Here is a 25624-nt window from a genome sequence, read left to right as displayed (position 1 = left end):
TATAGAACAAAGAGATCTAGGAGTACAGGTTCATAGCTCCTTGAACGTGGAGTCACAGGTGGTGAAGGCGGCATTCGGCATAATTGGTATCATTGGTCAGAACTTTGAGCACAGGAGTTGGGACGTCTTGTTGAAAGACATTAGTACGGCCACACTTGGAATACTGTGTACAATTCTAGTCACCCTATTATAGAAAGGATATTGTAAAACTAGAAATGTGCAGGAAAGATTTATTAGGATGCTACCGGGACTTGATGCTTTGAGTTATAAGAAGAGCCTGGATAGACTGGGACTTTTTTTTCCCTGGAGTGTAGGAGGCTTAGGGGTGATCTTATAGAGGTCTATTAAATAATGAGGGGCATAGATAGGTAGTTAGGCAATGTCTTTTCCCAAAGGTAGGGAAGTCTAAAACTAGAGGGCATAGGTTTGAGGGGAAGCGATACAAAAGGGTCCAGAGGGGCAACTTTTTCAGAGGGTGGTGAGTGGAACGAGCTGCCAGAAGCAGTAGGAGAGGCGGGTAAAGGTGGGTGTAGTGAGATATGGGTCAAATGTGGGCAATTGGGACTAGATTAGTGGTAAAAACAGGGTGGCATGGACACATTGGGCCATAGGGCCAGTCCATGCTGCAAATCTAGATATGGAGGTGATTCAGTGAAGGTTCAAGTTAAACGTTGTCTTCGTGCTTACGGTCGCACAAGGCTCTGTCCAGCAAGCACTGACCTCCAAGTGCAGGTCAAGTGTTCTGTTCCATCACTTGTGCAGTCGGTACCTTACTCAGCCCCACCTCAACCCAACAAACCCTTCGACTACAAGTTTAATGCATCATTAGGGGCTGGTTTAGCTCACTCAGCTAAAATCGCTGGCTTTTAAAGCAGACCAAGCAGGCCAGCAGCACGGTTCGATTCCCGTACCAGCCTCCCCGGACAGGCGCCGGAATCTGGCGACTAGGGGCTTTTCACAGTAACTTCATTGAAGCCTACTCATGACAATAAAGCGATTTTCATTTTTCATTTTCATTTAATTTAATTAATTATCTAGTTAGATATTGTTTGACATGTTGAACTGTTTAAATGATCCATGTTCAATGACAATCCCAAACTACGCAGGACTGCTGAGTTATACACCCCACTTGCTTCAACACCTTTCGTGTGGTAAAGGACCTGCCTTAATTTTCCTAATTTTTCTTTCTCACCTATCCTGTTGGTGCGGAGGAGAATTTAAAGCTCCGTTCATATGTTGTGTTTCTATAACGTTTAGCTTGGCTTGCAAATGGTTTGCAAGCTTTAACCTTTATTCAAATCTTATTTCTGACACTTAATCGTACTGCATTCTGACAGTTGTTAATAGATTGACTGCATGTTCCAAACGTGAGGGTAACTTTAAATGATCAGAAAGTGGCAGTATTGCATTGACTGCCCGTTATACATTCTGCTTACCTTTTCTTGTGCGATGTGGAATATTCTTCAAACTTGTTCCTAAGTAGCTCGGAGTTTCCATTTATCTTCTCCCCTCACAATAGATACATGTATTAATCTGCGGTGACCCAACTACCAGTTGTCTGCCCCCGGCTGAAAGTTATCACCTATATCTTTGATCACTAGGTGGCCCTAGATAACTGCACTGAAACCCTTTCAATTTCGGTCACTTAATAATAGATGTCGCTCCAGGTGGCAGCATTCATTCTTCTGCACCGATAAGGGGAGAGGGGGCGGGTTAAAAGGAGCTGACAAAGAATGTGGGGATGAATAAAAGCAGCAAGAGTTGGCGAGCGATCCATTGGACTGAGCTGAACGCACAGGGTGTGACCAGACCACCCTCAACGCAAGGTCAGCACATGACTGGGATCCTGACAGTTTCTCGGGTCAACAAATTCTGACAAAGTTGGACATGGCAGAGAAGCTGCTGTTGGCTTTGATGGCCACCTGCACAGTTTGGGTGGTCAGAGTCACAGGTAAGATTTACAGCAAGCGGGAACATTTGTACCTTGAAAGCAGCACGATTAGATGGAATTTGGAAGACATTAAACACATGGGTTAAGGTATTAGTAAATTGCTAGTTCCTTACTGGTGTTGGATAAAACATGAATAGTACTTGGCGTGGTCTTTTGACGTTGCATGGTAGTGAAAAAACTCAAAACATTCTAAAAACCATAACCTGTTTTGCTGATGCTTGTAGTTATCTAAATGTCATTCATTGAAAAACTATTTTAAGCTTTAATGTGGCTATGTCGGTGTTGGACTGGGGTGGGCATAGTAAGAAGTTTTGCAACACCAGGTTAAAGTCCAAAAGGTTTGTTTGGAATTACTAGCTTTCGGAGTGTAGCTCTTTCATCAGGACTCACCTGATAAAGGAGCTGAGCTCTGAAAGCTGGTGATTTGAAACAAACCTGTTGGACTTTAACCTGATGTTGCAAAACTTCTTACTATTTTAAGCTTGATCAACGCAGGGAGACAATGGTTCACAAATTCTAACTTGTAAAGGACAAGTTTAGGAAACACTTCTCCATGCAAGAGTAACGCAGACACCATGGAATGCTGTCAAGGCAGTGAAGGTGAAACCGTTGGGTAGTCCTCGCCAATTTTTTAACGTTTATGGGATGCGGATGCCAGAGGAAAGGCCAGCATTTATTGGCCACTGCTAATTGAGAAGGTGAAAGCAAATTGTTGGGGATGCTGGAATCGGAAACAAAAACAGAAAGTACTGGACAGGTCTGACAGATCTGTGGAGAGAAGAGAGCAAACATTTTGAGTCTGGATGACTCATTGTCAAAGCAGGGGAGAACTGGAAATAGGGTCAGATTTATACTGTTGGGGTGGGTCGTGGGGCTGGGAAAAGGTACCAGCGATAGGTGGAAACTGGCAAAGATGTCCTGGACAGAAAGACAGAAGGAGTGTAAACAGGGTGATCAAAGCTAAGAAGCGAGCTGATCTGATAGTGACACGTAAAGAGATTAGAATGTGTAAATGGCAGAACAAAGGTGATCCGTATGTCAAACGACAACTAGAAAAAGGGAACAGTTGGCTCAGGGGCGTGTGGCACAATAGTGAGGGGGAAACAGATCAATGGAAGAAATGAAAATTAATTGATGGAAATAAAAATAATTTTAATTGAGAAGATGATAGTATGCTGCTTTGTTGAACTGCTGCAGTTCATTGGATGGTCTATTTGACCACAATTGAACATTTTGCACAAGCAGCAACAGCACTCTGGGAGAAACACATGAGTAACTTTATCAAGAGACCCAAAATGTTATTATAAGAAAGAGGAAGTAAAAGAGAATCAGCTTTCAGGTTCTTGTGTTTCCTGTCTTAGCTGGAATTTTAAACATCTGTTCTTTCTGCAGTAACCTCCACCTGATGCACATGGGAACCTTTAATATTGCCATTGTAGGTATTGCATGAAAAAAAATCTGTTTACTTTGGTAACCGAACAGAACCGAGAATTCAAATGTTTGTCAAGCTGATCATCCAAACCCACCCACAATGAGTATATTACACACATAGTTCTGAAGAAGTCATACAGACTGGAAATATTAACTCTCCACAGGTGCTGCGTTTTCCCAGCATTTTCTGTTTCTATTTCAGATTGCATGGCACTGCGGCACAGTGGTTAGCACTGTTGCCTCGCTGCCCCAGGGACCGGGTTCGATTCTGACTTAGGGTGACTGCCTTTCTGGGGTTTGCACATTCTCCCCTTGACCTTCATGAGTTTCTTCCAGGTGCTCCAGTTTCCTCCTCGAGTCCAAAGATGTGCAGGTTAGATGGATTGGCCATGCTAAAATTTTCCCTTAGTGCCCAAAGCTTATATGGGGATAGGGTGGGGGAGTGGGCCTAGGTAGGATGCCCTCTCAGAGGATAGCTGCAGACTTGATAGGCTGAATGGCCTCCTTGTGCGTTTTAGGGATTCTATGGATTCTCTGTCCAGCATCGGCAGTATTTTGCTTTTATTTGGTGAGTACATTACACTCCATATTGAGGTAACAAATGGAAGGAAAAAGAGGGTGGAGGAAACTGGTACAGAACATTAGCCATCTATCAAATCAGGACTAAATTATGAAATGGTGGGCAATTTTGTTTCATTAATGGGATGCGGGCCTTGTTGGTTCGGCCAACATCTATTGCCCATCCCTAGTTGCTCCTCAGAAAATAGTGGCAAGCAGCCTTCTTGAACCACTGCTGTCCATGAGGTGTAGGTACACCCACAGTGCTGTTAGGAAGAAGTTCCAGGATTTTGACCCAGTGATAGGGACGGCAATATATTTCCAAGTCAGGGTGGTGAGTGACTTGGAGAATAACCTCCAGGTGCTGGGGTTCCCAGGTATTTGCTACCTTTGTTCTGCTGATGGTAGTGGTCGTAGGCTTGGAAGGTGCTGCCTAAGGAAACTGAGCCGGTTCCTGCAGTGAATCTTGTAGATGTGTTGTGGGCCAGGGTTTAGAAACTGCAAAGTGAATTATGAAGTCCACCTGACCTACACCTTTGTGTTGAATTTGGCTAAGATGAGCACACGGGCCTTCCCTTCAGGTGTGATTCAAAAGTCTTCCGAGACACTTTAATCAAAACAAGCTTTCTTCTAAGAACTGAGTTACCATATATATATATATATAAACAAACAACAAGAAATGTTATCAATTACAAACATAAAGACATCCCACAGCTACAGTAACCTATGTCGAACACTTAATTAATTCCCCATTAACTGTTCCAATTCAATAACAAAATCCCATAAACCAAAAAACCCTTTACAAGGGCGTGGACCAGCACTCTGTATTCTCACTTGAATAAGACTGGCTTTCCCTGAGATTCTGACCCCGTCTCACCAGCAGGTTTAAACCCTTCTGGAAAGCAAACTATATCTTTTAAGTTACCAAAGCAGGTAGCTATAATCAATGGATTTGTTTTCTGGAACAACTCTTTAAAATGAAAATAGAGAGAGATGGGCCAAAGCACTTATTTTCTCTGTCTAAGTCCACAGCTCAGCTCCAACCACAAAATGACATAATTGAAGCCATGTGATAAGACAAAAACCTTTCTTAAAGGGGAACTCCCATGAAAGATGGTACACGTGACTGTTCATCTGTGGTGGAGGTATTTAATGTTTGTGGAAGGGGTAGCAATCAAGTGGGCTGCTTTGTCCTGGATGGTGTCAAGCTTCTTGAGTGTTGTTGGAGCTGTACGCATCCAGGCAAGTGGAGAGTATTCCATTACACTCCTGACTTACGCCTTGTAGTTGCTGGCCAGGCTTTGGAGAGTCAGGAGGTGAGTTAGTAGCTATAGGATTATTAGTCTTTGATCTGCCTGGTAGCCACAGCATTAATATGGCTAGTCCAGTTGAGAGTCTGATCAATTGTAACTGCCAGGATATTGATTGTGGGGGATTCAGCAATGGTAATGCCATTGACTTTCAATGGGTGATGGTTGGATGCTTTCTTGTAGGAGATGGTCATCGCCTGGCATTTGGGTGGTGTGAATGTAACTTGCCACTTGCCAGCCCAAGCCTGGATATTGTCTAGGTCTTGTTTCATTTGGACATGGACTGCTTCAATATCTGAAGAGATGGGGATGGTACTGAACATTGTGCAGTCATCAGCAAACATCCCCACTTCTAACCTTATGATGGAAGGGAGGTTATTGATAAAGCAGCTGAAGATAGGTTGAACCTAGGATACTTCCCTGAGGAACTCCTGCAGTGATGTCCTGGAGCTGAGACGATTAACCTCCAATCACCACAACCATCTTCCTTTGTGCCAGATATAACTCCAAGCTGATTCCCATTGACTGCAGTTTAGCTAGAACTCCTTGATGCCATTCTTGATCAAATGGTGCATTGATGTCAAGGGCAGCCACTTTCACTTAACCTCTGTCATTCAGCTATTTTGTCCATTTTGAAGCAAGGCTGTAATGAGGTCAGGAGCTGAGTGACTTTGGCGGAAGCCAAACCTGAATGTCCGTGAGCAGGTTCTTGCTGAGTGAGTGCCGCTTGATAGCACTGTTGATGACTCCTTCCATCACTTTGCTTGATGATGGAGAATAGACTGACAGGACGATAATTGGTTGGGTTGGATTTGCCTGTTACTTGTGTACAGCACAACTGGACAATTTTCCATATTGCTGGGTAGATGCCACTGTTATGCTGCACTGGAACAGATTGGCGAGGGGCTCCGTGAGCCAGCTCTGTAATTCAGTAATATCATGGCTTATCTTCTACCTCAGGGATACCTTCCTGCAGTATCCTTAGCCGAACCTTAGTATGCAAAAGTCTATTGCTATCTGACTTGAATGTACTTAATTCATACTCAACACATCCACAGCTCCTTGGGGTAAAGAATTCCTAAGTTTCACAACCCTTTCAGTGAAGACATTTGTTCTCATCCTTGTGCTCTCTTTTTAACACAAGACTCACCTCTTTTAAACACAAGACTGCGATAATAGTAAGTATCTTGTTAAGCATGAGCTGTGAAGAAGTGGTGAAGGCACAGTAGCTGTCCAGAGTAGTGATGGTTTAAATGTGCTACTGAGATCAATAATGAAGGAATAAAGTTTGAAATTTTTGCAGCAAAGAAAAATTATTGCGGGGCGATGAGGGGAAATAGAAGAGGATCAATTTAAAAGCAGAGTTCAAAAACTCATGAAACCAAATCCAATGTGATTAACAAGAATGATCAAATCTCCACATCTGGAGCCTTCAAATCCAACGTCAAAAGCAACACTGGGATTGTAAATCATGAGATTTGGTTGTCAGGTCCAAGACCAAATGCAACAGCAATGAAACTAGCTTATAACGTGTAGGGTTTCATCCAACGTTGTGGGGTTAAACCCATAGGCTGCAGGGCTATGTTAACACCACAGGACTAACTTATCAGATGTCAGGTCCAACGCCTCGAGCTAATCAATAGATGTAGGAACAGGTCAGGGCCAGGATTTGGACTCTGATCCGCATTTGTCTCATGACAGTAAAAGTTGCAAGTTTATTCAGAACCCACTGTTAGTCATGCACTTTATAAACTGATTTCATGCACGTAAAATGTCCACCGACCCAGCTCTAGCTGCCGATACGGCCCAGAGAATTGCTAGGTTCGTGGCTGCGCATGTGCAGGGCAGCAGCCTGCAACGGCTGCACCGTCCAACATGGCACCGGCCTATGAAATAGTGCCCCTCCTTTGGCCGGCTCTCACGCCCCGGATAATTCCCAACAGTGCCCCCAGCCCCTGGCAAAGTTCCCCTGCCCGCGGATCGGCCCTCCCCCGGCTGTGACAGCGTTGGAACTGAGTCCGCAGCCGCCACGCTGAGTTTCCGACAGATGAGACCACACGCAACTGACGCCGCCGGGAACTCGGCCGGTCGGGGGTGGAGCATCGCGGTGGGGGGGGGCCTCAGGCAACACCCTGAGGCCATCGATATGGTATGCGGTGTAGTACACCGCTTTGGAGGGGGTGGAGTATCGCAAAGTCTACAACTCCCCCTATTCGGTCATGAACGGGGATTCTCCAGCTGATCGTCGAACTCCACAGACACTCACCTCAGGCCAGAATCGAACCTGGGTTCCTGGCATGGTGAGGCAGCAGTGCTAACCACTGTGTAGGGAATTTATACACAGCTACGTCCCACAAAAACAATGAAATACAAAACCAGAAAATGTGGCTTCTTGCGCTTGTTACTTTAAGAATAAATACTGACCAAGTGGTCCCCTGCTCTTTTCCAAATAATGTCATAAGATCCTTTAATCAGCCTGAGAGGGTAGGTGAGGCCTATTTCACCCAAAATATTGCATCTTTTATGGTGATGTGCTCCAACAGTACTGCAAGGAAGTGTCAACCTGGTTAACATGCTTAAATCTGGGAGTAGGACTTGAACGTATTACCTTAGGATATGAGATAAAATAGGGCTGTCACAAAACCAGGTTTGATACCTGAACCTGAGAGGTTATCTACAGGAGTCAAAGATCTGTGATGTATGTGCAAGCTACAAGATACTTATTGTCTAATATTTTTATCTTTCCTTTTTGTGTGTATTTCTTGTCGAGCATTTATTTTTTAAATTGCCGATACTTGACCTCAAGACTAGAAATGCAATCCTGGAGGCTGTTAATTGTCAACTGCTTAACACTTGTCGGATTGGAAAACTGCATGGACAATAGATTGTGATTAAATATGTTCTTAAAACGTTGGCTACTTCAAATATTATGTGTAACCCATCAGATATTCAATGTTAAATCTTGTTCTTGTGTGTTCTGTTGTCAGAATGTATAAGTCTGCTGACTCCATGACTTCCCTGATTTGACTTCTCATTTTAAAGTGTTAATTCCCCTGTACGTGAGGATGTGGCAGCCATGGTTTGCTTTATTCTGCCATGTCCATGTGTTTCCACTGAGGGCTGTTGCTTTGGAGCTCTGTCTGCTAGTGGTTGGATTTCATATACATTTTTATTTATTCTAAAACACTTTTAATAATCCCTCTTGTCCCTCTACGATAGAGGAAAGAATTCACATGTTATAACCGTCACATGTCCGATGATAAAATCTGGAAAGAGTGGGTAATTAAATGACAGATTCATAATTAGTGAACTAATGAGTTAGATGCATTGGCCTGAATTTTCAACAAGTCAGGATTGTCATGTGAGAGTATCTTTAAGAAATTATGTTTATAAATGGGTGTGTATATAAATATCTGTAGTGAGAGTACCTTTAAGAAATGAGTGTTTATTACTGCAGTGATGTCAGGGTGTGGGTGGTGCTGGGCTGTCTGTCAGCTTTTTACTTTTGTTTTAGGCTGTTTGCTGCAGGGTGTGTTGTAGTTTCATTTTCAGAGTTGGATAGCTGTAGTCACAGCTGGAAGGTGTATCAGTGTCTCTCTCTGTAACCTGGTGAATTACAACTAATAACTGCTCTCAGTAGTGACTTTAACCTGATGTGCTTCTGTTAAAAGTTCTTTTTTTAAGTCTTATGGATGTTAAAAGGACAGCTTAAGGATTACTTAGTGTTGCATTCTTTGAGGGTTATATTTGAATTGATGGTTGCTAAGATGTTCACTGTATGTTTTAAAAAGGTTAACGTGAGTTCATAGAATAAACATTGTTTTGCTTTAAAAAAAAAGTTCTCCATTTCTGCTGTACCACACTGGTAGAGTGGGCCGTGTGTTCCCCATACCACAATCTATTAAAAGTTGTGGGTCGGATGAACTCCATGATACACTTTGGGGTTCTCTAAACCCTGGTCCATAACAGGGTGATTTGGAAGCCCTTTAAAAATGGCAAGTAGGTCCCAATTAGGCAGCACGGTAGCATTGTGGATAGCACAATCGCTTCACAACTCCAGGGTCCCAGGTTCGATTCCGGCTTGGGTCACTGTCTGTGCGGAGTCTGCACATCCTCCCCGTGTATGCGTGGGTTTCCTCCGGATGCTCCGGTTTCCTCCCACAGTCCAAAGATGTGCAGGTTAGGTAGATTGGCCATGATAAATTGCCCTTAGTGTACAAAATTGCCCTTAGTGTTGGGTGGGGTTACTGGGTTGTGGGGATAGGGTGGAGTTGTTGACCTTGGGTAGGGTGCTCTTTCCAAGAGCCGGTGCAGACTCGATGGGCTGAATGGCCTCCTTCTGCACTGTAAATTCTATGATCCATGAATTCCGGCATTCCCAAACACATTCATGGGTAGTTGGAATTTTGGGAGTGTGCATTTAAAGGGTTCGGGTTTGGTCAAGTCAGAAACCTGGACTCTGCATTCCTGGCCTGGCTGGCTTCACTGTGGGGATAGACATTTCCTGGTCCTCCACAATTGTTATGAAGTCAGACTAGATTTTCAGAATAGTGGTTCATGGCACCTCGGAGGAGTCTGCACAAGGGGACCTTTTTATTTATTTATTTAGTTATTTATTTAAAAAAATAAATTCAGAGTACCTAATTCCTTCATTCCAATTAAGGGGCAATTTAGCGTTGCCAATCCACCTATCCTACACATCTTTGGATTGTGGGGGCGAAACTCACGCAAACACGGGGAGAATGTGCAAACTCCACACGGGCAGTGACCCAGGGCCGGGCTCGAGCCTGGGACCTCAACGCCGTGAGGCAGCAGTGCTAACCACTGCACTACCGTGCTGCCCTAAGGGGGACCTTTTTAAAGGTTCTCTTTATACTCATTCTTGGGACGTGGATGTCGCTGGATAGGACAGCTTCATTGTCCATCCTTATTGCCCATGAGAAGGTGATGACCTGCCTTGTAGAACCTGTGACGTTAATGAGGTTATCAACCTTCAACCCCAAAAGTTTGCCCCTTTCTATCACTTTGCTGATGATTGCGAGTATCCGGCTGGGATGATAACTGGTCGGGTTGGATTTGTCCTGCTTTTCGTGCACAGGACAAACCTGGGCAATTTCCCACATTGCCAGGTAGATGCCAGTGGTGTAGCTGCACTGGAACTGCTTGGATGGGGCACAAGTCTTCAGAACTATTTCTGGAAGTTATCAGGGGTTCAGAGCTTTGCAGTAACCAGAGCCTTCAGCAGTTTCTTGATATCACGTTGAATGATCAGATTTGGCTGAAGACTGACATCAGTGACGCTGGAGACCTCAGGAGGAGGCCCAGGTGGATGATCCACCTGGGCTGCCTCATCATTGAGGATAGGTATATTTTTGGAGCTTCCTCCAGATGCTTAATTGTCCACCACCATTCATGGCTGGATGTGGCAAGACTGCAGAACTTAAATTTGATTCATTGATTGCGAGATCATTTAATGCTGCTGCTTCCCCTGTCTGGCATGCAAGTAATTCTGTGTTGTAGCTTCACCAGGTTAACAGCTCGTTTTTAGGTAAGCCTGGTGTTGCTCTTGGCATGCTCTCCTGCCCGCTTTATTGAATCAGGGTTGATTCCCTAATTTGGCGGCAATGCTAGAGTGGGAGGACATACCCCTGGCACGCGGTTATAAAATGTGGTTGTATACAATTCTCCTGCTGCTGATGGCCTATAGTGCCTCATGGATAGCCAGTTTTGAGTTGCTAGATCTTCGAAATCTATCTAATTTAGCACAGTGGTAATGTGACACAACATGATGGAAGGTGGCTTCAATATAAAGACAGGACTTTGTCTCCACCAGCACTGTGCAGTGGTCAGTCCTCCCAATACTGACATGGACAGATCCACCTATGCAGGAAGGTTGATGATAACAAGGTCAAGTAGGTTTTTCACCCTTGTTTGGTTCCCTCACCACCTGTTGCAGACCCAGTCCAGCAGCTGTGTCCTTTTGAACACAGTTAGCTCGGTCAGTAATGGTGTTATCAACCCATTTTTGATGATATACAGTGAAGTCCCCCACCCAGGGTACAGTTTGCACCCTGCCACCCTCAATTCTTCCTCCAAGTGGTGTTCAACATGGCGTAGGACTGATTCGTTAGCTGAGAGGTGACAGTACATGGTAATCAGTAATCTGTACCTTGCCCACATTTGGCATGATGCTACGAGACGTGGTGGGATCCAGGATTGGCGATGAGGATTCCGAGAGCAACTCTTTTCCAAATGTATATCACCATGCTGTGTCCTTTCGGTGGGATGTGACATACCAAGGGATGGTGGTGTCTGGAAGATTGCCTGTAAATGTCAGGCTGTTGCTTGACTAGTCTATCGGACAACTCTCCCGAGTTTGGTACAAGCTCCTAGATGTTAGTAAGGATTTTGCAGGGTCAACAAGGCTGAGTTTGCCGTTGTCATTTCTGGTGTCTAGGCTCATGCCAAGTGATCTGTCATTTCAGAGTGAATTTAAGAGTCAGTCATGTTACTGTGGGTCTGGAGTCACATGTGGGCCAGACCAGGTAGGGACAGCAGATTTCCTTCCCTAAAAGGGATTAGTAAATCAGATGGGTATTTATTGACAATCAACAACACTTTTGTGACACTATTAGACAAGCTTTCAATTCCAAATTTATTCATTGAATTTAAATTTCACCATCTGCCATGGTGGAATGTGAACCCTTGTTCACAGAACATTCACTTGGGCCTTGCGATTACTCGTCCAGTGACATTATTACTGCACTATTGGCTCCCTGTTCAACAGGTCCTCCTCATGCCCCCACCACCCCCCTATGGACCATCATGCTGTCCTGCCAAGCTAAGGCGCCCTCTCCTGCACTCAACTCTTCTGGCTCCTCATTCCCTCCAGGTCAAGCTGTGGAACCTTCAGGCTCAATCACCCACTATAGGCAAGTTGGATGTGTAAAAAGAAAACAGTCATTAATTGGTCATTATCCACTTTCTTGAAAAACCTCCTTTTATACTGCAGGACAATACAAGTGTCAATCATTCAGACCCTTTAGCATTTCAATAGCTAAAACTGCTGGCATTTGAAACCTCTTAATCTTGTGTACATAGTAATTGTGAAATTAGTGGAAGAGATCACAGAGCCAAGGCTGCCAATCAAACAATGTTTTCTCTGGGGTTCTCGGGTTTAAGAACTTTAATGGATTTCTGGGTTCACTGCAAAGCTTCATTAGCTATGCTGGCTGAGCGCACAGACATGCCGTGGTAGCAATCTGTTACATATAGACACGCCACACTTTCTTTTTTTTTTAAATAATTTTTATTGAAGATTTTTTGAAAAATATATAGCAACAGAACAATAATAATAATAACAATAATAAACACCCCCCCGGCACCCGCAACAACGCATATAACGGACTCCCCCCCCCCCCCCATACCCAATAAACAACAAAATAAATTAACAATAATTAACTTAACATAAACAATACCCCCCTGAAACCCCCCCCCCTTTCACCCCCTCCCCCCGGGTTGCTGCTGCTGCTGACCTAGTTCCTTATCGTTGAGCCAGAAAGTCGAGGAAAGCCACCGCCTAAAGAACCCCTGTACCGACCCCCTCAGGGCGAATTTGACCTTCTCCAGCTTAATGAATCCCGCCATGTCATTGATCCAGGTCTCCACGCTTGGGGGTCTTGCATCTTTCCATTGCAACAAGATCCTCCGCCGGGCTACTAGGGACGCAAAGGCCAAAACACCGGCCTCTTTCGCCTCCTGCACTCCCGGCTCCACCCCAACTCCAAATATCGCGAGTCCCCAGCCTGGTTTGACCCTGGATCCTACCCCCCTCGACACCGTCCTTGCTACCCCCTTCCAGAATTCCTCCAGTGCCGGGCATTCCCAGAACATATGGGCATGGTTCGCTGGGCTCCCCGAACACCTGATGCACCTGTCCTCACCCCCAAAAAACCTGCTCATCCTCGTCCCGGACATATGAACCCTGTGCAGTAACTTGAACTGGATGAGGCTAAGCCTCGCACATGAAGAGGAGGGGTTTACCCTCTCCAGGGCGTCCGCCCATGTCCCACGCTCCACTTTTAACCACATTCTTCCAAAGTTATAAATAACACTGCTTTTATATGCCAAAAACCGACAAATAAAATTGATTTTACATAGGACTGTCACCATGAAAAGCAGTTTCATGAGATATCTCACTCAATATTAAAATATCTAAACTCAGTGAGGAAGTACTCCGACACCACAACCTGTCTGAAAAATAACAGAATGTCTCTCATGCAGAAAGGACAGTTTGTGAATTATGCATGCAGGAAATAGATAAATGAGCTCAAATAATATTTTTGCTCTGAGAAAAATTGAAGTACACGCTTGTGAAGAGATTTTAAGCCACGTGAAGTCATTTTAAGAAGTAAAATCACAAAAATCCAGAAAATGATTAAACTATTCAGAGACACAAGTTTAGCGTTGCTCAAAAATAGTAATAAGACACTACTTGCTGACGTGCTAAGCAGAGGATAGATATTGACCTCATATAACCAGAAAATCTGCCAAAAAGGAAGTTACATAGAACATAGAACAGTACAGCACAGAACAGGCCCTTCGGCCCTCGATGTTGTGCCGAGCAATGATCACCCTACTCAAACCCACGTATCCACCCTATACCCGTAACCCAACAACCCCCCTTTAACCATACTTATTTAGGACACTACGGGCAATTTAACGTGCCCAATCCACCTAACCTGCACATCTTTGGCCTGTGGGAGGAAACCGGAGCACCCAGAGGAAACCCACGCACACACGGGGAGGACGTGCAGACTCCACACAGACAGTGACCCAGCCGGGAATCGAACCTGGGACCCTGGAGCTGTGAAGCATTTATGCTAACCACCATGCTACCGTGCTGCCCCTTGCACAAAGTTGTTTCAAATCTACACAATTACACTAAATGAACAAATGCAAGCTATCAACTTGTTGAAATACTAAGCTCATGCGGTGATGAAGAATCCTCGATTAAACACACTCGTCGATTAGATCTGACCTGAAACTGTTGAGGATAATGAATGGCACTGGAATACCACGTCAGGCTGCTGCTATGTATTTTAAGATTAAGTACAGATGAGCTCTGTATAAAAGAGGGGCAAATATATTCAGTATTCTCTTTGGGAAGTTAGAGAAGCAAGTTTAATCCTGAGCACCTGCTGTAAATCTGCCCCATCGCTGGGGAGGTGGCGGCGAAGTGGTATCGTCACTGCACTAGTAAACCAGAGACTCAGAGTAATGCTCTGGGGACGCAGGTTCAAATCCTGCCCTGTAGATGGTGACATTTGAATTCAATTTAAAAAACCTGCAATTGAAAGACTGATAATGACCATGAAACGATTGTCCATTGTCGTAAAAAACCATCTGGTTTGATGTGTTATGTACTCTGGGATAACACCTGGGATAACGGAACCGTGCATGGGTGCTCCGGTTGAAGACGAGTAGATGGCAGGATCCTAGTGCCATGATGGCATTTACGTTGTGTTCCGACAGCCTCTGTGGGAGCAGGTGCCATGCAAGTTCACCACCTGGTGTGGGCGGGGATCGCCCGTCCCGCGCCCAGTTGCAGTCCGCGTACTGGCACTTTAACAACCTCCTGCTGGAGGTCAAGTGGTTCCTGGACTCGTTTCGGCGTTTCTGGAAGGACCTTGGCGGGGGGGCTTCTTGATGCGTTTGAAATCTGCCTGTGAGAGGAGGTTGGCAGAAGCACCTGTGTCCAGCTTAAACTGGATGGAAAAGTGGTTGAGCTGCATCACCGCACGTCATTCGTCTGCAGAATCCACAGCGAGGCTGGATTTAATTTGTGATGAGTTGGATGTGGCATATTCACATTTGGTAATGATGCCCACACAGTAGGCGGAGTCCAGGAATTCTTCCTCTGGATCCGTTGTGCTGCCAGGATCAGAATCCTGTAATCATTGTTGCACACTCTGAACGTGCCGTTGTCGGAATTGGGAGCGTTGGCCCCTGACTGGTGGTGCAGACCTGTACTAGGCTATATAGTGTCCAGGCTTCCCGCAGTTTAAACATCGTCTGCCTCTTGCAGGGCAATGTTTCTTTAAGTGGGCGTTGCTGCAGTTCGAGCACGTCATGACGTCAGCATTCTGACGCTCCGCGCGTCGTCGCACATGTGCAGTGCAGATGTCGGCTGCTTTGTTTTCCCGTTCGCATCGCGAATGCGTGGGGCCTCGGGAAAAGCGCCCGAAATAGCCACTTTCAGCAATGCTGAGGTGCTGCATCTGGGAGATGGCCTGCACACACTCTGCCTCGTGGGAGGCAAGTTTCTCATTTTCAGCCGATTTGTACTGGGCATAGCGGTTTTTGGAGTGCTCATGCCCTGTGCATGTTTCATTCGTGACTGGCAGGGTCATATGCTTCATTTTCAGTTGCTGTTCTCTCAGAGGATCAGAGTGAACTCCAAAAACGATTTGGTCTCTGATCATGGAGTCAGCAATGTCACCAAAGTTGCAGGACAGCGCTAGCAGGCGGAGGCTAGTTAAGAAGGAGTTGAAAGATTCATCTTTACCTTGTACACGTTGTTTGAATATGTAGTGCTCGAAGATTTCATTGGTAACCTCTTCACAGTGACTGCCAAACTTGTCCAGGATGGTCTGAAACTTTGTCTTGTCCTGGCCAATGTGGTTGAATCTTAACTGCCCCCACAGGTCAATTAGGGATGGGCAATAAATGCTGGCACAGCCTGAGATGCCCACATCCCATGAACGAATAAAATAAAAACACCCCTGAAGCAGCAATAAAGGGCCGGGGTGCTGCTTACCCGTGACCCGGGCCACCCGGACGGCCATTAGAGCGAAGATCAGTCTCCCCTGACATTCCCCAATACTCTCGATCTTTTAACTTTCGGGATATTTGCTCTCCGCCGGAGTCAGAAAATGTGAATAAAACTCCACAATGTCCCCTCCCGTTATATACACACTTCACTCCCCACACACACCATCCCAACCAACAAGATGACAGCAAGACGTGTGGAACCCAAGATTCACCGACGCTCAGCTGGAGACCCTCCTGGGGCCGGTGGAGGAGAGGCGGATGACCCTGTACCCCAGCCCGAGAAGGAGGCTGCCAGCCGTCGCCATTTACTGTGCCTGGGCGCAGGTGGCAGAGGCGATCAGCGCCGTGGGTAACATCGCCCTGACTGGCCAGCAGTGCCAGAAAAATCTACACGACCTCCTCAGGGCGGCCAGGGTGAGTAAGCAGGAGACAGCCCCTAGCACTAACCGTCGACCCACACACCCATAATCTGACACCCCCCCCAAAATCCGGAGGATGGCAGAACCTCCACCCTGCACTGCATGTTGGCACCCATACCGACTGCCATGGCTGGGTGTCCTGGCCACTGAGGCCACCAGCTGCCCACCCCCCCGAGCTGCATGCGTCGGGCCGTCTAACACTGTCATTTTCTGTGCCCTCCCCCTGAAGGAGGCTGCCCACAACTGCCAGGAGCGGGAAAAGACAGGAGGGGGACCGCCGAACCTGCGGCCCCTAACTGTGGCAGAACAGAGGGCCCTGGAAGCCCGGCGGAAAGTAGGTCACCAAGGTGGAGTTCAACCACGGGCGAGGAAGTGAGACCCCGCTTAGTTACGGTTCCCCGTGACACGTGTGTCAACCTCACCTCCATTCCACCATCAGCCCCACATCACCCCCGCACCACCCTCACCCTACACAACCCCTGGCTCACGTTCTAATCACGCATCTTATCTTGTGTCTTGCTGGAACTGCTGGAGATGGGCGGGCCCATCTGGTGTCCCCCACCCCCAGCCAATGCCGCAGCTGGGGCCCCCCGTGAGCCGAGCATTGAGAAGATCAGCTCGTATGGCAGCCCTCTGCCTGAGACTCAGGGCACCCTTGAGTCGGAGGATGACACAGATTTCCTGTCCCAGCTGTCTCCAACACCCTCCACCATCTCAGAGACACTCACTTTGGTTAGGCACTTTAGTGAAGAGACTCCTGGGACACTCTCTGGTGCTCACCACACAGCTGATTCAGTACAGCAGGTGGAGGTAGGAACACCCAATGGGGCGGACCGTCGGAGGGCAGGCCGACTCTAAGAACTAGTTGCTATACAGACAGGTTTTGTGCTTTTGGAATGTGCAGTCCCATCAATCGTAGCGATGCAGTCGCAGAGCAGGGACTACACAAGGGGTTGTCGGCAAGCATTCAGCACCTGCAGGTGCAGTCGGAGGAGTCCAACCGCATGCAGCAGCAGGAGGTGGTCCCAAACATACATGGCACCGAGGCCAACATTGTACGGGTGGCGTCCGCAGTGGAGGCATTGGGGGCGACGGTATTGGCTGTGGATCAGCATGTCCAAGGCCTGGGGAATTCTGTTCTGGCGATGGCTGAGGACCGGGACAGGGTTGCCACCTCACAGACAGCCATGTGCTAGGACCACCTGGATATCACAGAGGCGATTTTGAGCTAGGCCCAGTCATAGCAGGCAATGGCTGGGAACGCTGCGTTGCCCAGGTGCTGGCCGGCATGGCGCAGACACAGAGGGAGGTGGCCCAGTGCCAGAGGGAGATGGTGCAGTCACTGGCTGATGTGGCACAGACCCAAAAGGTGAAGGCATAGTCAATTGGTGGTGTGACGCAGTCCCAGAGGGAGATGGTCCACTCTCTGTAATCCATGGCTGTCAGCGTGTGGACCCTGGTCGAGACCAGAGCAGGCCTCCAGGACTGGCAGTACCAGGTGGTGGGGGAGCCTCAGGAGATGGCTCCACTTGCACACCCATCCCATGGGGTATCCCGGGGCCATTGGGCACCCCAACGGAGGAGGAGGTGATGTGGCCAGTGCCGGTGGGCAGCATGTGGAACAGGGCAACCTAGGTCACCTGAGCAGCCGCCGGCCCCATCAAGGCTTGGTGGATCCAGGCCCACAGCAGGCCGCCTCCACTCCTGCTGTACCATCCAGAAAACCACCTAGACGTAGTGTGAGGGTTCGTAAGGCCAGAACGTTAGACACCAGTTAAGTTTGCACGGGTGCAGGGCACAGTTTAGATATAGGAGCTCGGGCATGTATATGTATATATTTGTGCACATTAAACACCTGTTACCACTGTTACAATCTGTTTCAGTGCTCTGTCAGATGGGTGTGAGGGTGGATTGGTCTGGGCTGCCCAGAGAGTGGGTGAGGGAAGGGAATGGGTGGATGCTGTGGGTGGTAAGGGCTCCTCAGCAGCCCCCCCCCCCCCCCCCCCCCAGACCATCCCCACCACATTGCATTCACCTTCCCAATTGCCAACTGAACCTGCACGTTACCTTTAAGAGAATCCTGAACTAGGACTCCTATGACTTCACTGAGCATCGCATAGTAAAAGTGAAACGTTGCTTTGATGTTGAGGGCATCTTGCTACTGGACCAAATCTTTAAAAGAGATCTGGAACCAGATGATTCTGACCCACTCAGGGGGCAGTACTGGAAAAGGAAGAACATTCACAGGGTCTGTACTGAAAAGAGGCGGCACGGAGAACCTGCACTGAGACTGGAGAAGCATATGGGATCTGTGTTGAGATGTGGGGGTGGCTGTGGAATAATTAGAGGCACTAAATGAGAAAGAGGTTGTGGTGGGTGAGATGGATGGTTGAGTGACGGGAAATTGTTGACATCTTTGAGAGCCTGTTAAGTGGTGAGTTGTGACCACTTTCGGTGGCGCTTGAGAGCGGGACGGCCGCATCGGGAAGAGCTCCCGCCAAAAAACACGATTTGCGGCGCTTTCGGGGGTTTCCCCGACTTTTCGACCCCCCCCCCGCCCCCAACTATTGGCGGCTGTGGGGACTGTCACGGGCAGCTCGCGGGGCCGGTTTGAAAACCGGCGAAGAACCGCGCGCGGGTGTCGGGCGGCGGGTGCCGAGGCGTCGGGCCCAGCACGCGCTCGAAGGGCAGAGCAGCGGGGGCGGAGCCAAGCGGGGGCCGAGGTGGCAGGCCCGAAGCCAGGGCGGGATGTAGAAGAGATGTCCCATGTCGGATGGTTCCCACTTAGAGCGTGCTAAGAAAGTTGAAGTCCAGTCCCAGGGAAAGTCTGGAGGGATGTAAAACAGAAGAGAAAGAAGAAGTTTTAAATAAGTTTGGTAAAGTTTTTTTTTCTCCCCCCCCCCCCCCCCTTTGAAAAATTGACTGTTTTTCAAAGGAAAAAAAGGGTTGAAGAAGGACAGAAGGGTGAAGGGGAAAAAGGGGGGAAAAAAAACAAAATACGCCGTTAAAGGATGCAAAAAGCAGCGCCGAAGAAGGGAGGAAACGTGGTCACGCCGCTGAATGAGAAGACGAGCAAAAGAGCTGACAGGATGGCGGAGGCCGAACCGCATGGTGGGGAAGGATGGCGGAGGCCGAACCGCATGGTGGGGCTGCACTACTTACGGTGGAGAAGATGACCGAGGTGATGGCGGTAAAGCTGGAAAAACAGTTTGCGAGGCACACGGAGACCTTGAGGAAGGAGACGGCGGTCGCATTGAAACAAATGGTGGAGGAGGCAATCGCCCCGGTGAGGGTAGCTGTGGCAAAGACATCGGCCGAGGTGAGAGAGCAGGGCGAGAAGATAAAGGAAGTGGAGGAGGCCGCGTCGCAGCACAGCGACCAGGTCACCTCGATGAGGGACGAGCTGCCGAGGGTGGTGGAGGTCAACCGAGGACTCCGAGCAAACCTTGAGGACTTGGAGAACCGCTCGAGACGGCACAATTTGAGAACTGTTGGCTTGCCCGAAGGGACAGAGGACCCAAGGCCAACAGAATATTTTGCTACGAAGTTGGCGGAGCTGATGGGGGAGGGTAAGAACCCCTCCCAGTACGAGCTAGACCGAGCTCATCGGTCATTGAGGCCTAAGCCCAAAGTGAACGAGCCACCAAGAGCAGTAATTATCTGCTTCCATAAGTACTGCAAGAAGGAGAAGGTGTTAAGCTGGGCAAAGCAGAAGCACGAGGTGCAGTGGGATGATGCTGGAGTTCGGATCTACCAGGACTTGACGGTGGAGTTGGCAAAAAGACGAGCGGCGTTTGGGAGAGTGATGGTGGCACTGTACAAAAAGGGTGTGTGATTTGGTTTGGTATGGTATGCCCGGCGAAGCTGAGAGTAATGTATGATGCCAAAGACTTTATTTCGAGACAGCGGAGGCGGCTGAGGCGTTCGTGAGGGCAGAAGGCTTGGGACAGACGTGAGGAGCAGAGCTGGAAGAGAGACTGTGGACTGTGATTGGGGAGCTGTAAAGTGTATAAATGCTACAGCTTTCTGTTTACTGATGTGTATTGTAATTTACTTCACTTTACATTGTTACAGAGTTCAAGTTAATGGTTGGGTTGATTGGCATTCTGTGTTGCGACCGTTATATCTTGTCTTAGTGAATTGTATGGGTTGGATCGTTTTTTTTGTTTTTTCTTGCTTTGGGACTGGGTGGGAGGGACGACATATCTTGGCGGGGGGAGCCACCCGCGCCAGCTAACTAAAGTCGGCTAGTGAACAGAGGTGAGGTGAGAGGAGGGCTGCGGATATTGGAGCCTGGTTAGCAGGTTTCGATGGGCCTACGAGGCGAGCGAGTGGGGGAGAAGGGATTGATGCTGGGAGATGTTTTTTCAAGTGGAAATGTAGGGTGGTGTTCTTGGGAGGGGGGGGAAGGGGTTCGATGTTAATAATGGATCGGGGCGGGTCAGGCTTATGGGGCAGGGCCCGGTGGTATGATGATGGTGGATAAGAAGGGTGGCAGGGGGTAAGAGACCCCCAGTTAGGATCGTCACGTGGAACGTGAGAGGGTTAGGATGACCGGTCAAGAGGTCAAGGGTTCTTGCGCATCTTAAAAGTTTGAAAGCCGATGTGGCAATGCTGCAGGAGACTCACTTGAGGGTGAAGGACCAGGTGAGACTTAAAAAGGGCGGGTTAGTCAGGTGTTTCACTCTGAATTTGACGGAAGGGCTTGAGGGCTAGTGGTAATGGTCGGCAAAATGGTACTCTTCCAGATGGAGAAGGAGGTGGCAGATCAGGGGGGCAGATATGTGATTGTGACAGGGGCACTGGAGGGTGGTTAGTGGCGCTGTTAAGTGTATATGGCCCCAATTGGGATGATGTGGGATTCGCAAAGAAGGTGTTTCAGGGCCATCCCCGACAACTGTACACACACAAACTGATTGTGGAGGTGGGACTGGAACTTGGTGCAGGAGCCAAGCACGCTGGTCCCATCAGGGAGAACGAAGGCACTGGCTGCCCTAATGGTGGAAATGGGAGCGGTGGACCCTTGGAAGTTTCTGCACCCAAGGGAACGGGAGTACTGGTTTTTCTCAGCAGTCCATAAGGATCGACTTTTTCTGGTGGGGAAGGCTTTGTTGGCTGGGGTTAAGGAGTCGGAATACTCGGCAGTGTAGATCACGCTCCACATTGGGTGGATATGGTACTGGAGAAGGGGATAGCGCAGAGGCCGGGGTGGAAGCTGGATGTGGGACTTTTGGGGAACCAAGTGTTCTGTGAGGAAATTGAAAAGGTAATTAAGGAATATGTACGTTTTAAACAGCACGGGGGAGGTGTCGAAGGCAGTTGTCTGGGAGGCTCTAAAGTCAGTGGTGAGGGTTGAAGTAATTTTGTTTAAGGCCAGGGTGGACAAAGAGGAGAGGTTGGAGCGGCAGAGGGTAATAGATGAGATGTTGAAGGTAGATAGGAGTTATGCAGAAGATGGGGACCCAGTGAAGCTGGAAAAGAGGAAGGAACTACAGGCGAGCTTCGACCGTCTGTCCACCAGGAAGGCGGTGTGCCCACTGAGACGAGCAAGGGGTGCAGTTTATGAACATGGGGATAAGGCGGGACGAATGTTAGCCACGTCAGCTCTGGAGGGAAGCAGCGGCAAGGGAAATTCTCCAGGTGAGGGATAGAGCAAGGAAGTTTGGTAAGAGCACCCTATCCAAGCCCACACCCCCGCCCTATCCACATAACCCAGTAACCCCACCCAACACTAAGGGCAAGTTTGGATACTTAAGGGCAATTTAGCATGGCGAATCCACCTAACCTGCACATCTTTGGACTGTGGGAGGAAATCGGAGCACACTCGGGGAGAACGTGCAGACTCTGGGGTAGCTGGGACCTCTACAAATGTGATGGTCTACACCTGGACCAGAGGGCTACTAATATCATGGAGGGGAAGTTTGCTAATGCTCTTCGGGTGGGTTTAAACTAGTTCAGCAGGGGATTGGGAACCTGGGGCGAAATTCACCGAAGACCTGCGTGACGCCCTTGACCGGCGGGCAAAAACGGTGTTGGTGACTCCGGCGCCGGGGCCCGCTTATAAGCCCTAAATCTCCGGTCCCGAAAGGGCCAGCAGCGGAGTGACGCTGTACGCGTCAGTTTCACCCGCTGCGGAAGTGGCGCGTCGGTTGACGTCGGGCGACATCATCAACGCCGCCCGGCGTTGGAGGGGGGGAGGGGGGGAGGAGTGGAGGGGGGTAGGGGTAGGGGTGGGGGGCAGAACCCTTTCTGCGCTGTGAATTATAAAGGCAGAACCCAGAAACTTTGCCAAAAGTTTTTCCCTCTCCGCGCGTTTTTCCTGTTGTTGTGAAACTGACCTGAAATCGCAGAGGCTGAAGCAGAAATAGACAAATCCAGACACATCTCCCACCCCGGGATCCCAGCATTTCCCTCTGCATTCTAACCAGGCAATATTCCTGGGTTTAAGCAGATTGCAATATACTCACCAAAGCCCTGCTCTCAGCCAGAGGACGGACGGGACTCCCTCTCTCTGTCTCTCTCTCTGTCTGTCCCCACAATCTCCCTCTCTCTCTCTCAAACAAAGACAAGGCAGCTGGGATGAAGGGGAGCCTTGAGGACGATCTGCTGATGCCCCCATCCAATGGATGCCCGGGGCCAACGCACCGTCGCCCCCCCCCCCTCTGCACGCCGCTGCCCCCGACCATCCTCCCCACCCCTACCTCTACCCCCCTCCCCCCACCCCTACCCCCCCCCTCCCCCGCCACCCCCCCTACCCCCCATCCCCCCCGCACTCGATGTAGGTGACTGAACGGCGTCAACCATCATCAATGGTTGACGCCGTTATAAACCTACTTTGATTTTCGCCGACGTGACCCGTGGCCACGTCGGCGGAAGCTTAAAAAAACAATGGCATCCCGCCGGCGCCAGCCGTTTTCCGAGGCGGCCGGCGGGATTTGAAGAACGCCGTTTTATGGCGGGTGGGTGAATCTTTAACATGGCGGGAGCGGCAATATCGGCGCCGCCGGCCGATTCTCCGACCCTGCGTGGGGTTGGAGAATTTTGCCCCTGAATTGTAGCTCCAGTACACAAGAAGCTGAGAGTAGTGAGGTCATGAGTAAGGTTTCAAAGTTGCAGGAGTGTATCGGCAGGAAGGAAGGTGGTTTAAAGTGCGTCTACTTCAATGCCAGGAGCATCTGGAATAAGGTGGGTGAACTTGCGGCATGGGTTAGTACCTGGGACTTCGATGTTGTTGCCATTTCGGAGATATGGATAGAGCAGGGCGAGCAATGGTTGTTGCAGGTGCCGGGGTTTAGATATTTCAGTATGCTCAGGGAAGGTGAGCCTTACTTCTGTTGTGGGGAAAGTCTTGGAAAGGTTTATAAGAGATAGGATGTATAATCATCTGGAAAGGAATCTTTGGGCAGCACGGTAGAATTGTGGATAGCACAATCGCTTCACAGCTCCAGGGTCCCAGGTTCAATTCCAGCTTGGGTCACTGTCTGTGCGGAGTCTGCACATCCTCCCCGTGTGTGCGTGGGTTTCCTTCGGGTGCTCTGGTTTCCTCCCACAGTCGAAAGATGTGCAGTTTCAGTGGATTGGCCATGATAAATTGCCCTTAGTGTCCAAAATTGCCCTTAGTGTTGGGTGGGGTTACTGGGTTATGGGGATAGGGTCGGGTGCTCTTTCCAAGAGCCGGTGCAGACTCGATGGGCTGAATGGCCTCCTTCTGCACTGTAAATTCTATGAAATAATTCTATGAATAATTTGATTAGAGATAGTCAATATGGTTTTGTGAAGGGTAGTTCGTGCCTCACAAACCTCATTGAGTTCTTCGAGGAGATGACCAAACAGGTGGATGAGGGTAAAGCAGTTGATGTGGTGTATATGGATTTCAGTAAAGCGTTTGATAAGGTTCCCCACGGTTTGCTATTGCAGAAAATACAGAGGCATGGGATTCAGGGTGATTTAGCAGTTTGGATCAGAAATTGGCTAGTTGATAGAAGACAAAGGGTGGTGGTTGATGGGAAATGTTCTGACTGGTGTCCAGTTACTAGTGGTGTACCACAAGGATCTGTTTTGGGACCGCTGCTGTTTGTCATTTTTATAAATGACCTGGAGGAGGGCGTAGAAGGATGGGTGAGTAAATTTGCAGATGACACTAAAGTCGGTGGAGTTGTGGACGGTGCAGAAGGATGTTACAAGTTACAGAGGGACATAGATAAGCTGCAGAGCTGGACTGACAGGTGGCAAATGGAGTTTAATTCAGAAAAGTGTGAGGTGATTCATTTTGGAAGGAATAACAGAAAGGCAGAGTACTGGGCTAATGGTAAGATTCTTGGTAGTGTGGACGAGCAGAGAGATCTCGGTGTCCATGTCCATAGATCCCTGAAAGTTGCCACCCAGGTTGAGAGGGTTGTTAAGAAGGCGTACGGTGTGTTATCTTTTATTGGTAGAGGAATTGAGTTTCGGAGCCATGAGGTCATGTTGCAGTTGTACAAAACTCTGGTGCGGCCGCATTTGGAGTATTGCGTGCAGTTCTGGTCGCCACATTATAGGAAGGATGTGGAAGCATTGGAAAGGGTACAGAGGAGATTTACAAGAATATTGCCTGGTATGGAGGGAAGATCTTGAGGAAAGGCTGAAGGGCTTGAGGCTGTTTTCGTTAGAGAGAAGAAGGTTAAGAGGTGACTTAATTGAGGCATACAAGATGATCAGGGGATTAGATAGGGTGGACATTGAAAGCCTTTTTCCTCGGATGGTGATGTCCAGCACAAGGGGACATAGCTTTAAATTGAGGGGAGATAGATATAGGACAGATGTCAGAGGTAGGTTCTTTACTCTGAGAGTAGTAAGGGCATGGAATGCCCTGCCTGCAACAGTAGTGGACTCGCCAGCATTAAACGCATTCAAATGGTCATTGGATAGGCATATGGACGATAAGAGAATAGTGTAGATGGGCTTTAGAGGGGTTTCACAGGACGGCGCAACATCGAGGGCCGAAGGGCCTGTACTGCGCTGTAATGTTCTATGTTCCGCACAGACAGTGACCCAAGCCGAGAATCGAACCTGGGACCCTGGAGCTGTGAAGCAATTGTGCAGGGGGTCGGGACTGAAAGCACTAGCAACAGCCGCACCGGATA

At 48.5% G+C, this 25624-nt stretch overlaps 1 protein-coding gene across 1 annotated transcript in view; it reads left to right on the top strand.

Annotated features, from left to right (window-relative positions):
- The first annotated feature begins 1763 nt into the window (after window positions 1-1763).
- The window catches only part of LOC119978177 (C4b-binding protein alpha chain-like), a 96338-nt gene continuing 72477 nt past the window's right edge, over window positions 1764-25624 (top strand). Inside the window, exon 1 of the mRNA XM_038819609.1 lies at window positions 1764-1951. Coding sequence (XP_038675537.1) covers window positions 1888-1951 — 64 coding nt within the window. The 5' untranslated portion in view covers window positions 1764-1887. The remainder of the gene's footprint in view (window positions 1952-25624) is intronic.

The sequence above is a fragment of the Scyliorhinus canicula genome, chromosome 15 (genome assembly GCF_902713615.1).
Source record: "Scyliorhinus canicula chromosome 15, sScyCan1.1, whole genome shotgun sequence".
NCBI lineage: Eukaryota > Metazoa > Chordata > Chondrichthyes > Carcharhiniformes > Scyliorhinidae > Scyliorhinus > Scyliorhinus canicula.
The sequence above is the reverse complement of the archived record's forward strand: the minus strand, read 5'-3'. Positions and strand labels throughout refer to the sequence as shown.